Below are 14926 nucleotides of genomic sequence, written 5' to 3'. Positions count from 1 at the left end.
CAAATTGCTTTGCCAACAAACCCACGCTAGTGGAACTTAACTTCGTCTACTATATTGCACAACTATCTAGTGACTATCCTCTGGGGTATCTTTGGAAAAGTGTTTGAAGACCAGGACCTCAAACCCGGCACTAAGCTCATGGTCTACAGAGCAGCAGTGATACCCGCCCTGCTGTATGCCTCGGAGACATGGACCATGTACAGCAGGCACTTCAAAGCACTGGAGAGGTACCACCAACGCTGCCTCCGCAAGATCCTGCAAATCCATTGGCAGGATAGGCGCACCAATGTCAGTGTTCTTGCTCAGGCCAACATCCCCAGCATCGAAGCTTTGACCATGCTCGATCAGCTCCAATGGACGGGTCACATTGTCCAATGCGAGACTCCCAAAACAAGCGCTCTACTCGGAGCTCCGGCACGGCAAGAGAGCCCCAGGTGGGCAGAGGAAACGCTTCAAGGACACCCTCAAAGCCTCCTTGAAAAAGTGCAACATCCCCACCGACACCTGGGAATCCCTGGCCCAAGACCGCACAGTGGAGGAGAAGCATCCGAGAAGGCACCAAACACCTCGAGTCTCTTCGCCAGGAGCAAGCGGAAGCCAAGCGCAGGCAGCGCAGACCAACCCAAGCACCCCACCCACCCGTTCAACCACCGTCTGCCCCACCTGTGACAGAGACTGTAGGTCCTGCATTGGACTCAGTCACCTGAGAACTCATTTTTAATGTGGAAGCAAGTCATCCTCGGTTCCGAGGGACTGCCTAAGATGATCTTTGGGGTCAGGGTGGCTCCAAGATGATTAAGCCCGAGAACAGAAATGCAGACTCAGTAATCAAATACCTAAAAACAGACACAGCTCCTCAGTACTCCAGGACACTGTTGATGTCTGACCAGCCAGTCTTACTCTCGATGAGTATCTGAAGAGGTAGGCCTGTCATTTAGCTAAGACCACTCTACCCACCCTGCAAACCAATGCCTCAGCGGGTAGAATGGTCAAAGCTGAACAGCAGAAAGCTACTAGCATTCTGTGCTGCCAAGTTGTGTGGTTTTATCTGGTTAAACCTCAGTGATACCCTGCACACAATTGGGGTCTTAAGTCATCAACCGACACCTAAGCTTTCTGGACTTGGGAGGTGGGGTATGTCTCTATGGAGAGCATTCAATATTGGACAAAAACTCTACAGGTACAGTCTTTTCAGTCGCCTCAAACATGGTGATGGGTTTCTGGGTATGTCAGACACCACCTGAACTATCCTCCAACACTATTTCAGTGACAGTGTTCCAACCAGCATCCAAAAAGCTGTGCTTTGAAGAGTCAGTGAAATAACCTTTCGTCATGCGATTTGCAAAAATATTTCCAAACTCCTTACTTATGGGAGATCCTGCCACATACCTATGAAGTGCTGAAAAAAGGCTGCTCGGAGCCAGCAGCAAGGGTCCTCTGGGGAGGATAGTTCCTTTATCATTCACCCAGTGCAAATATCCCCTCGTCATGTCTGCCATACCAATGGCACGTGCTGAACAGTAGAGAAACTTGTAACCATTCCTTTAAGCAAACAGCAGAGAACAGTAAACTTGTGCATAATTAACATATAACCTTAGGTAACATTTAAGCCATCTTAATTTCTCAATTAATTCCTGTGCAACAAAGGTTACTTATTATTTAGGTTGATTAATAATTATATATTTGATGCTGTTTATATATTTTGTTCCCGACTAATGTCTAATAAACTGGGTTCTCGGCTTTTTCTAACTATCTTGGCGCTCACATGAAGAGTGGCTATGTTACTGGAGCTGCCAATGCCTGTGGGTCTATATCCAGCAAAAATTAGCATCTTCTGGAGAGAAGGGCAGAAAACAGAAAAACTTTGGCAAGTGGGGATGAGGCAAACAGTACAGTAACTTGCAAACATCCCATCTCCTAGTCAAGAGGATGGCCAGATGGCTTGCTCTCAAGCCCTTGTACACAATGCCCAATTTGATTATAATGAGTTATGCAACAGCTATTCTTCAATATAACAGAAAATGCTGGAAAAACTCAGCAGGCCAGGCAACATCCGTGGAGAGAAATTAGAGTCGACGTTTCGGGTCTAACCCTTTTTCAAAACTGGAAAGGAAATGAAATAAATCGAAAGGCAGGGCTGGGAGAATGTCTCTTTACTTCTTTTGTAAAGGTTTGTTTCTTTGGCATCCCTCTCCTGAAAGAAAAAACACCCTTGATCTCCATGTCCTTGCAATTTTGCTTTCCTCTCCAAAGCTCTTGAACACGTTGTTGCCTCCCTACAACTCCCTGTATTAATCTCCCCAATCAGGTCTCCAATTAGCATCAAAATGGCTCTAACCAAAATGACAAACCTCATTCCCTGTAACTGTGACTATTGTGCATTATGCTTCCTTGTCCTCTTTATAGCCATGGTCAACAATGCCATCTTCTTCCAATGTCCAGATCTGCTTCCATTTGGTTTCATTTGTACCTATCTGATCATAGCCAGAGCATCACCAGCAATGGCTCCTCTTCTCGCCTGTTACCTCCAGAGTTCCTCAAGAAACTATCCTCAGCCCTCTCTGCCATCTGCTGCCCCATGGAGACATTATTCACAGACATGGGGTCATCTTCCACATGTATGCTGACAACACCCAACTCTACCACTCCACTACCCCTCTCGACACCTCCACTGCCCCCTGTGGTCAGATTGCTTCGCCAACAACTAGTCTTGAACAAGCCACACTTTCCTCTATGGGTTTAAGGCTGCCATGTTGAGATACAACTCAAACTCTTTAAAGAAAAGAACTTGCATTTATATAGCACCTTTCACGACCCCTGGACATCCCAAAGCGCTTTACAGCCAATGAGGTACTTTTTGAAGTGGAGTCACTGTTGTAATGTAGGTAACGTGGCAGCCAATTTGTACTCCACAATGTGATGATGACCAGATAACCTGTTTTAGTGATGTTGATTGAGGGATAAATATTGGCTCGGACACCGGGGATAACTCCCCTGCTCTTCTTTGAAATAGTGCCATGGGATCCACCTGAGAGAGCAGACTCTGTTTAACGTCTCATCCAAAAGACGGTACCTCCAACAGTGCAGCACTCCCTCAGTACTGCACTGGAGTGTCAGCCTACATTTTTGTGCTCAAGTCCCTGGAGTGGGACTTGAACCCATAACCTTCCGACTCAGTGATGAGGGTGCCACCAACTGAGCCACAGCTGACACTTTAAAGCAATCTGGCATACAAAAAAAAATCTAAAGGAGTCTTCCACAGTTGAGCAAAATCAAATTAATAATGGGATGGTTTCCTGAATTTCAACTAGCTAGCAGACAAATCCATCTGCACATTGCCAAGCCTTTTACCTTATTATTTCCTAGATAAAGTAAGCAGTCTGTTAAGTGGTTTCTACTTGTTTTGCAATCAGAACATATTTGCACATGAATAAGGTCATGCCTTCCAAGGGATATGGATATTGTCTGGTGACATACATTTCATCTCAGTCACCTGTTGCAGGAAGCAAAATTTAAAGCAACCAGCCACACCTCAGATCCTAAAAATATAGACTTAATGATTTGGCATACGATAGATCTCCATATTTGTTATGGATATCACCATCGCTCATAGGAATGTACAGGACCAGGAAGGCTATTACTCTCCATCAGCCATCAAATATCTTTAATAACCCTGAATCGCTCAACTAGTTTATCCAGTGAATAGCAGAATCATACAGACTAGAAATATCTCAGGTTCAGCCCAGGGTCAATGCTACAATTTGTTTAGGCACGCTTGGTTTGAAAGTAAAATCTGCCAGGGTTCCCATTCGATCATTGACCTGCTGAAAGTACACATTTCTAGATGCCAGGTGAGATCAGGTTTAGCTGTGACTTTCAATGTGGATAAGCAGTCAAGACTCAAATGAATAGTGGCCATTTGGACAGGGCACTTGAGGGCATCCAGTGCCATGGAGTCACCACCTTGGGGAGGAAATTGGCAAGGGTAGGGAGAAAAAAAGTTGAATTCAACCCTTTCTTTACAACCTCTTAGATGTAATTGCCAGACACATACTCATGTATCTTATGATAAAGTTTAGCGATCCCTGGGTGGGTCCAGTCCTTGCCCAGCTGAGGAAGGATCTGCCCTAGGGCATCAGACCTATAAGAAAATAAATGCATATGTTACTATAAATTATCTGCCGCTCATAAATTATCTAAAACAACCAACTGTTAAGGTAAATAGATTAGTGTATTACTGTGTTATAACATTAATGGGAACTAAAATTAAATGTTATATTAATAAGAGGTAAGAGACAAGCTGTTACCCAGCAGTAACACACTGGACGGTTAAGATATCACAAAATATGACAAGTGAGCGGTTCACCAATATCATTTCGACCTAGAAATTGATGCATCCTTTGAAATATATTTCTATATTACTCTATGTAATGAACTCCTGGGAGTCTAACAGAAGGGTTTCCTCTGGATCACGTGAGATCCAGGACCAAGCTGTGATGAGCATTTGTGGGGAAAACGGGGAAGCAGCTGCAGAGAGGGAGGGCAGGCCTGTCACCCTGGAAGAGTCAGCCTCAGGCCTCTGTCAAATTTCCTGATAAAGAGTTTGTGATGAGAAGTTTTGTATGGGGCATTGGACAACTCAAACATAAAAAGGTGGCTGGCACAACACAGGCTGCTCTGTGCAGATCCTCCCACCATGCTGATAGATGCCCAGTGCATAGAGGAGGAGGAAACTCGGACTTGGGACAACAGTGTCTGGAAGGTATTACCTGGTGAGTGTAGATTTCTTAGTTTGCAAGTCAAGTTACTAATAAATCTACTCTCACCTGCAGAGTGCCTGTTTGTCCAGTTACAGAGTGCACAGTCGCTCCTCATGTGAAGTAAGTGGGATGTGTCCACATGAGGAGAGACCTTAGATGCAGATTGGCAGAACAGTAGTATGGCTGGAGTTTAACTAGTTAAAAACACACAGTAAGCTTCCCACTAATTGTGGAGTAAGACCTGTTGGGGTAATGGCTTGCAGGAATATCTGGCTGTATGACTCAATATGAAAACCTACAAGTGAACTACAAAGATTTAAAAAATTCTATATAATTCATACATGATTTGAGGGGCTGGCTTTACTAGTTTTCCAGTAAAATTGTTTTTTTGCCAGGGAGGTGTCTTAGCAGCCTGTGGCAGCAGTAGCAGAGAGCAGGCTGCCATTTAGTAAATCATGTGATTTAAACTGAAACGTCATGGGAGCTAAACTGCAGCAGCACTGAACATTACAGGAGAAAAGCAAAGCCTGTATATGTAGGATTCTAAACCTCACCGATTGAAATTCTAATCTGTGCACTCTTATCTGCAGAAGTCTTTCCCATCTTCTTGGGGGGGGAAAAAATGTTTTGACATTAAAGTAGATTTTATTAAACATAGCAGAAAAAGAGTAATGTTATTACCTGAAGGCTCTTCCTGTTTTAGATGTGCTACTTTGTACCTTGTTGACATAGCAGGTTAGTATGTCAGTAAACTGTGGTAGGATATGGTTCCCCTTTGAGCATGTTGTTGGGAGACAAACTGGGAGAGCAAATATATTGGAGAGCAAGTGGCGCTACCAGGCTGTTCTACATCCCTCGACAGGTGCTACAGGCGGTCACAGGCAACACCTGGCATAGATTTCACCTGGAGAATGATGGGTGATTATAGGGGCCCCAAAATTTCATGAGACTTCCAACGCACTCAGCAAGGTCTGCAAAGTTGTCAGGGCCTGGTTATGTTGTGTTTCGGCCTCCACAGCAAGTATTGGAACAATCTTGTTTGGGGCAGAACCTCAGTACACTCCAAACAAAGTCACCCACATCAGAGGCAGTGCGGTCAGGAAGAAAACTCCCAGGCTGGGAACTTCCTAGGCCTTGGCTGGTGATCCGCCAGCCAGCCAGTACATTGATTGAGCAGAGGAATATTGGTCAGCGGATGCAAGGCACTCCTGGTGGTCTAGGCCAGTACCTCCCTTGGTAAATGAGGCAGTTTTCTGCCGAGTGTGCCTGGAACCTTTTTTTTGGTTGGGGGGTGGGGGTGGTAGTCAATGCTAATTATTCCACGTCCCCTGGTGTGTCAGACACCAGAGATGTATCCAGTGGTGTGGGCACCCAGCTGGATTATTAAAATTAAGCAATCTCCTCCTGAGCCAGATATTCCTGTGGAGTCATTAGTAGAGGTTCCAGTAGGCCAATCCCAGCACTTACATGGGATCAAAGGCCCACGGATTTTCTACCTCAGTGACCAAGAAAAAAGATGGGGGAATGAGGGAAAATTCAACAACACTGCATTCGTACACACAGAAAAATATCAGAACAGATACAGGCAGTAATGGAGAAGAGAACAGAAACCAGAGCTATAAAGTAGATGACCTTTTGAAAATCCTGGTTGTTGAGTGGAAACTTAAAAACTTCAGTGTGAGAAGCTGTTCAGTGTCGTTATAGAATGATTCAGAGGGTATGGATACTGGAAAAAGACACAATGAAGCAGAACAAAAGGAAAACTGGATCATAAGAGGCTCAAAGGGGTGGGGATAATGAATACTACAAGTGCAATAGGGCTATAAAAATGGAGAATACAGTTCAACAAAAAATCAAGAAACCATACTAACAAGAGGAAAAAGTGCAGGAAATAGACAAATAAATTTGAGTTTGCCAATGGCACGATACCATTTGCATCTGTTAAAACAGACCGCCAACAGAAATTGATTTACCACTAGGGAAACAGTTAATTAAGAAACACGCATATATTCTGATAAGAAAAGGGGATGCTACAGCATCATGTAAATTCTAGCCTCCATGAGGCTTATTGAGAAGACATATTGGACAGAATTCTGCACTGGCAGCTTGATATATTTTTCTTAAATCATTATGCAGCATGCTACATTATGAATAAACTACATCATACATAAACAGGACAAAAGTCTTCATAAATTACAAGGTTCATACAGATAACTTACTATTTAACAAAGTTTTTAAACCAAATTATCCTATATGCACACTATTCCATATATGCATCTAATGAAAATAATTCCTGTTAAAATACAGGTACGTCCATATACACAACCTACTTGGTTATGGTTCCATCGATATCAGATATGACGACTTTATCATCCCAGTTCCAGAGGTATATGGTTCCTTCACAGCGACAGGTTCCTTGATACTGAGTCGTTATACTAAATACTGCATCATTTGGCCCCTCTTTCAGGTTAAGACTTGCCTATGGCATACACATACACAAGAAAATTTAAAAACACAAAACCAAAGATTCTCCTGCATAAATTCCATACTCCAGTTTTGTGTTCAGCCTTCCCTCCCAAGTTTCTTTTCTCTACGCCTGAAGGCACCAGCTACTGCTAGGGGAAAGAATTCCACAGGCAGCAGCCACACTCCAGTACTCTGTCCAAATGACCATTCTTCAAGTGTTAGCCTGGATGGCAGGTGCCGGCAGTATATTTGACAGCAAGAGGCTCAAAGGTGCCCATGACTGACATCCATTTCCACAAGCATGACTGGATAGGGATCAGGATTGGAAACCCAGGCTGATTTTTTATTCCTCCCTTGTCCAGAATGCCAAGGTCAACTGTTGCACTCCTATTGCCATCTCAGCTCAGATTGGGAAATCAAACATGCAGCTTTCCTAGTTTGCATTACTCAGTTCCACACCAGGCAATGCATAAACAAACTGAGCCAAAACTAGCACTCTTGCAACTCCATGACTACATGAGTTTTGGTAGGAAGGCTTCAGGAAAGTAAACTCTCTTGTTTGTATGCTCAGTTATTGGTCTATTACAAAGCTGAATATTTAATCGGATAGAACCTACAAGCCTTGTAAGTATGGAATCTGTGTTGCAGGAAGTAAACATATTAACAAAAGTGCATTTCAGTAATTTTTAAGCATATCTGGCAATTATTACAGCAACTCAGTACAATACAAGAGCAGAAATATCTCGGAACAAAATTAGTCAATTAATCAATCCCTTCTGAAGTTAGGTTTTCCGCATACAGTTAACAAAAAGGAAAAGATCAACATAATTGTGATTTTCCAACATCAATGTAATGTATTACAGAATAATTGTGCACCCATGTACATTTATAATTACTAAAACAGAAAAATCATATTCTGGAAAAAAATGCTTACAATTTGCTCCGAGGATAATCTCAGAGACTTCTTGTAGGTGATGGAATATCCCTGATTAAGGTTCTCGGAGAGTTTTGGATCACTTGCTGTTGGTTCATTTAGGTTAGTTGAGTCTTCATCACTAGAAGAGTCCTCTTCTTTGGATCTAATCAAAATGTTGATAAAGGGAAAAAAAATACATTCTCAGAAATGGTGGCAAACAGCGAGCATGCACTGATCTCCATAAAAAGTATTCCATCTCCTAATCCACATTAGGAATAGTTCCACAGTTGACATCTAGGTGGACTCGCAGATCTCATTATTACATATTTACTGATGTAAACCAAGTAGAAATCATTTTTCAATCCAATGTGTACAACTCCACATTTAAACAAAATTCTTTTAAAAAATCATATCAATACAATCTAATACTGTTTAACTGACAGTAGATATGGCGAACAAATGGTTCTAGCTATTCATTACACTTGCCCACAGAGACTCTATGGGCCTTTGTACAGGAACTTGCAGTTATTAGAAATCTAAAACAGTGTGGCACCCTCTACAGGGGATCTGGGACCTGAGTGAACAAAGCAAGCAACTGTGTCTCCTTAACATATCAGATTGAAGAATCCTTACTGAGACACGCCGATTCTGAACCAGGAAGTGCCAATTAGAATAATTACAGGAAACTCTTATCCGGCACCGATGGGACCGGCGTTGTGCCGGTTTATCAAAAAGTCCGGATTACAGAGAGGTATAGCAAAAGGTACGAGAGCTCCGTATACATCAACAAATCCAGACTTCCCTGTGGTGCAGGAACCCTGGTTATCCAGGAATGGCCACTAATATGAAGTAAAACTTACCTGAACCTACTCTGAGTTTTGCCGGTTAACAGAGATTTCCGGTTATTTAGGTGCTGGTAAATCAAGAGTTTCCTGTAATTCAATGCCAAATCATGTACAGAAGTGAAATAAAGAGAGGGGAAGAGAGAGATAAAAGAGACAGAAAGAAAAAGTAAAAAAGTGCGTATATATATGAAAATTTTCAATCATTAAAATCTGAAGGAATGAGACTCCACACTTGTAAAAGCTAATTTCAGTGCCAGAAGTGTTGTTTGGCAGTAATTAAGACTTAAAATAGACAAGCCCAAACTATTTCTGGTGTGATTAGTATGCATCGATCATGCAAGTACCCCAACTTCACACCGTTCTATGTCTATCTAGATGAGATACTGTTATAGTGAAGCTTTTGGAGGAACAGGGCAACTCAGACAGCAACTTCCTGATTTCCACGTTTAACTACCCATGTGCGGTCGCCGGAAGTTGCTGTTCGATTTACTCCAATAATGGTGAGCACTGATAGCCTCTCGTTATTTTCACCACAAAATCCAGGCCATTCTTGCCCAGCTGCATTTGTGTTTCTGCAACTGTGTTACTTGGCATAGCAATTAGTAACCGCATGGCTGCATGTGCTATTTAGAATAGAATAGAGATAGGAACAGGAGTAGGCCATTCGGCCCTTCGAGCCTGCTCCGCCATTCAATGAGATCATGGCTGATCTTCGTCTGAGATCTTAGCTGATCTTACCAGTTCAGTACCCCGTCCCCGCCTTTTCTCCGTAACCCTTAATCCCCTTAGCCTTCAGAAATATATCCAATTCTCTCTTGAAAATATTTATTGAATTAGCCTTCACAGCCCTCTGTGGCAGGGAATTCCACAGGCTCACCACTCTTTGAGTGAAGAAATTCTTCCTCATCTCTGTTTTAAATGATTTGCCTGCTATTTTTAGACTGTGGCCCCTGGTTCTGTGCTCCCCTGCCATTGGAAACATTCTCTCTGAATTCAGCCTGTCCAGGCCTGCCATAATTTTATATGTTTCGATGAGATCCCCTCTCAATCTTCTAAACTCCAGTGAGTACAAGCCCAAACTATTCAATCTCTCCTCGTAGGTCATTCCCGCCATTCCAGGTATCAGCCTGGTGAATCGCCGCTGCACTCTTTCCATGGCAAGAACATCCTTCCGCAGATGGGGCGACCAAAACTGTACACAATACTCCAGATGCGGTCTCACCAGCACCTTGTACAGCTGTAGTAAGGTATCCCTATTCCTATACTCGAACCCCCTTGATATGAAGGCCAACATACCATTTGCCTTCTTAATCGCCTGTTGCACCTGCATGCTCTCCTTCAGTGACTGGTGCACAAGAACACCCAGGTCCCTCTGCACTTCCCCATCTCCCAATCTATTGCCATTTAGATAATAATCTACCCTCCTGTTTTTACCCCCAAAGTGGATAACCTCGCATTTATCCACATTATAGTGCATCTGCCACGTATCCGCCCATTCCCCCAACCTGTCCAAATCGCACTGTAGCCTCCTGACATCCTCATCAGAGCCCACCCCTCCTCCTAGTTTAGTGTCGTCAGCGAATTTGGAAATATTGCATCCAATTCCCTGATTTAATTTAATTTAATTGCTTTTATCACTCACTAAATGTAGTTTGCTTTAATTCTGGTGGCTCAGTGGTTAGATGTAGTACTGAGCCAGACTGAAAAGATTCCCAAGTCAACTAATTTCAGCTGGGGTGGTAGTGGGACAGTTCAGTGTCTTTGGACTAGGGAGGGGAGAAAAATTAAAATCAGGTATAGATCCTGAAAACTCTCTTACTGGAATGTGCATGTGGAAGGAGAGATAAAATTTGGGGGGGGGGGGGGGGGGAAAACTACCAACCCCATTCCCCCAAGTTAGCATCCCCCTTCCTCGCACCCTCCACATCATCAACACTTGTACTCCTCCTTGGTGTGAGGGTTACTCCAGCCTATGGGCATAAAATCAATGCTGCTCAAGGGGTATGGGAAGAGAATTTGTTCCCATATAGCTTATGAGGAAAAATTCAAATTTCAGCTAAAACCAAGGAGGCTTGAATTTTAAAGGCTCTTCAATGCAGTCCAATGAAAATAATGGTTATTAGGAGTTGTAGTAAAGTGTCAAGATTTACCTGCTGGTGACAGAGTTTCGGTTTTGATCAGGTTTGTTGTTTTCATTCAAGTTCTCTTGTTTTGTTTCAGGCTGCCAATGCACATAGAAACAGTTATTAGAGAGATGATCACAAGAAACTATAGAACGGGAAAAGTCTGTTCAAGCCTTCAATCTCATTTCTTGCAAAGTTGTGATCCAGTCAACCTTCTAATCTACTAGAGAGATTTTGCAGAAATGTTCTTGTTCCCTCTAGCTCACAAAAGGGTAAACCACTCAGAACTCCAGAATATCTATGTCACATTCTATATCATAAATATATACAAAAAACAAAGTAGGTTTTAAAATAGTAATTTCTGGTGTTGTTTTACCATTCAATAATCACAAGATAAGATTTTTTTCTCCTCCTCTCCCTACTCCACTTACATAAATAATAAAATCATACATCTGGAAAGATGATTTACAAATCGTGCTCAATTTCAAACTCCCAAGATGAATTAGAAAATACATCACGGCCTGGATTTTCCTCTGCCCACCCCAGCCCTGACCCATTTCGTGCATCGGGATTCAGAGATGCACGGCAATCTCCTGGCGGGATTCCCACCATCGAGAGAGGCTGCTAGTGCCACAAAGGAAACTCGGACGGTGCTGCAGTGGGGGACACAGACAAGGGAATTAAAGGGGCAGAAGCATCCTGAAGATTGGAATGAGGCCTTCAGCAGGCAAGTCTCTGGGGCCATAGGGCAGGAGAGAAGGCTGCTATAAGGCCCTCTCCCTCCATTTGGGTAATTACCGCTGCTTCCTGAGGACTTAATGCCATCTTGCACGTGGCAACCCCAAGAAATGGTGGCGGACAGCAGGGAAATTCACCAGGCCCCCCCAAGCTCTAACTCGCTACCACATGTCACAGGTGTGGAAGAAGCAGGCAGCAGCAGCCCCGGCAGGGCAGGGGGAGTGAAATCCTGATTGGGTAGTGAAGTGGCAGTAGGCTTTACTGCCCAAATTTTCCAACATGCTCTGGTGCCGGAGAACTCCCAACCTCCAGCAAGATTTTGCAATCACCCCAATTGCCATTCTCAGCTTATTACTTTCTAAAATGTAGTTACACATGATGATCATTACCAACTACCAATCGTAAAAGTTACTCATCTTGTGGAATCACAGCAGAAATAACAGGTGTCCTCTAGCTCATGGCCCGACATGAATAACTACCCTAAATATCGCTACAAAAGTCCAAGAATAATCCTTAAGAAAATACTCATTACATAAAAGATTTTTTTATTGCAAATTTGTGTATCGAATGTTCAAGATTACTTTGAAAAAACACTCAATGGGTAAATGTTAAAGTTTGGAAATGAGGGTGAATAATAATTTGCCACTTTGGATCTAGTACTCAGATAAATGCTGAAAGAGAGATGGTTTCAAGTTTATTAAGTTCTTTTCTTAACTGAGCAATCAGACACACTGTGCAATCACCAACAGAAGCAATTGAAAAATGGCTGAAGCAATTATGGACTCTCAAATTGACACCATTCCATCCTTAACAGAACAAATTGGCAATAATAATAGTACCTGTTTGACAGCACTGTCCCTCTTGCGCCAGAACCACCACCTGCCAGACTTCTTGGGCATCTTCACTTTTACCCAGTCATCAATTGCTGCCTACAGGTACAGAATTTGAGCGAGCATTTAAAAAAAAAAATAAAGAACTACATTTGCAATAGAGTTAAACAAAAATGTTACCCATTCATATCTTTGCTCAATTATGACAATTTTTTCCAGTTTCCTCACATCTAGAGCTTATTTACAGCTGAAGTGATTTATATTCGATAATTCAGCCTGCTATTACTGTATGGTGTATAATCCCACACATAAAACCATAGAGGTTTTATAAATAGGAGCAAAAGGGTTATGCTAAACCTATAAAATTCATTGGTTAGGTAACAGAAAGAATATTAGGTCCAGTTTTGGGCACTATTTTAGGAAGGACGCCAAGACCATGGAGAAGCTGTAGAAGAGTCTCACTGGCTTGATACCAGGTGATGCGAGGGGAGACTCAAACTGGGGTTCTCTTCACTAGAAGGTGAAGAGGAAACCTGATGGAGAATTTCGATAATGTAAATTGGGTTAAACTATTTTCACTGGTTGGTGAGCTGATAATCAAAGGGCATAAATTTAGGATCACCAAATTGATTTGTTTTAAAAGCATGGTGGGTTGTTCGGACATGGAATACCCTACCAGAGAGAGAGAGTGCTGGAAGCAGAATCCATAGTATATTTTAAAAGGGAAGTGGGGAAAAGGCAGGGAAATAGGACTAAGCGGATAGTTCTGTGGGCCAGTGCAGGTACGATGGGCCAAGTGACCTCTTTTTGTGCTGTAACTTGCTATGAATTTAGCTATCTTCGACAGCCAACAACCTAGCTTTTTATGGTCACTTAGTAGCCACAAAAGGAGCTGTCTCCCAAGTGCAGAGTTCCAAATGAATTGAGAAACTATTCAGCACGATAGCCTGTTTGTGACTCCTGCAAACTTTGGGGAAGAGAGATTTTACAGTGGTGCAACCAATATAATGGATTTTAAAAGGTACATCTTCTGTTCATAATAGATAAGTGACAATTCAAACATTGCACTGCCAATTATAAGTAAATTCCTTACATTTTTAACAAATGGCACATTAATTAAGCAATCTTAAAAAGGCAAGTGCTATTGTAAGTCAGTTTTCTTTTTTTTACCTTGGGTAGACACTTCTGGAAAGCCTGCATGCTGAGAATCATGGGAGCAGCCAATGCCCAGTTATAGTATCTGTAAAATTGTATATTTTGCATAAATAAATCCAGAAAAAATAAAACTGTGCTCAGTTCCCTGCAGCAAAATAGAAACATGTAGGATTGAAAAGACCATCAGAATTTTGGTTATAGCAAGAATACTGGAGATAAAGCTGAAAGGGTCTTTCACTAATCAAAAGGTTACACTAAAGAATCAAGTTGCATCTTGCGATGTTAAAATCGATGCCATTCACAGAATTTCAGAATAGCGATATACACATGCATAAGAGAAATTAAGTCCATTTGTTACTATGCTTAAATACTCCAGGTTCCTTGCCATTTCCAGCTGGCATAATCCCCATTATACAATGGGTAGCAATAAAACTATTCATGTTCGACTCGAGAGATTATAAAATCTTCACTGCTTTAAAGTCTAAATTAAGTCTGGAAATAAATGAACCTTGCTGCAGATTTCCCTCTTCTCTTAAATTTCCCACCATCTTCCAATTTTATCTTCTCTTTCCCTGGAGGTATTGATTCATCCTGAAGTGTGGGTATACAGCTGCCAAGCAGGTGCCCATTATTTAATGTGTGTGCCGAGTGTCAGCAGGCTATTCAACTGTAGGATGCATCACAAGAGAGCCCAAACTTGTCCTCACTCACCATTTACAGATGCTCTTCCCAAGCTAATACAAAGCAATTGGGAGGGGGGGGGGGGCAGGAGAGAGGGTGTTGGCTTCGCCACAGCCCAGGAATGCTGAAAAAAGTTATAATGACCCTGCTCCAGTTCAGATAAGCTAACAGCACAAACCAGGGCCCAACCCTTGAATGTTTCTGAATGCTATGGCTCAGTGCCACAATGGACATTGGCTTAGTTGGTATGTTCATTCAGGGGTGGGTTAACTAACATACCCAGGGGCCCCAGCTAAAGCTCATCATAACTCAGAAAAACTGCAGACAACCACTTGATCTGTTTCAATTAAAACGCAATATACTGTGAAATGATTTGCTTTTAATGCAATGTGTAAACATTCCATGGGCCCAT

At 42.4% G+C, this 14926-nt stretch overlaps 1 protein-coding gene across 4 annotated transcripts in view; it reads right to left on the bottom strand.

Moving 5' to 3' along the window:
- lpin2 (lipin 2) overlaps window positions 1–14926 on the bottom strand; it is a 119503-nt gene that overhangs the window by 8642 nt on the left and 95935 nt on the right. For all 4 annotated transcript variants that reach the window (XM_085992792.1, XM_085992793.1, XM_085992790.1 and 1 more), the window contains 7 exons: window positions 13849–13918; window positions 12688–12777; window positions 11138–11208; window positions 8161–8305; window positions 7091–7239; window positions 4055–4141; window positions 1390–1542 (listed from right to left, as the gene is read on the bottom strand). In XM_085992792.1, coding sequence (XP_085848918.1) covers window positions 1390–1542; window positions 4055–4141; window positions 7091–7239; window positions 8161–8305; window positions 11138–11208; window positions 12688–12777; window positions 13849–13918 — 765 coding nt within the window. The remainder of the gene's footprint in view (window positions 1–1389; window positions 1543–4054; window positions 4142–7090; window positions 7240–8160; window positions 8306–11137; window positions 11209–12687; window positions 12778–13848; window positions 13919–14926) is intronic.

The sequence above is a fragment of the Somniosus microcephalus genome, chromosome 7, assembly GCF_052327205.1.
Source record: "Somniosus microcephalus isolate GS21.2 chromosome 7, FLI_Smic_1.0, whole genome shotgun sequence".
In the NCBI taxonomy this organism is placed as follows: Eukaryota; Metazoa; Chordata; class Chondrichthyes; order Squaliformes; family Somniosidae; genus Somniosus; species Somniosus microcephalus.
The sequence above is the reverse complement of the archived record's forward strand: the minus strand, read 5'-3'. Positions and strand labels throughout refer to the sequence as shown.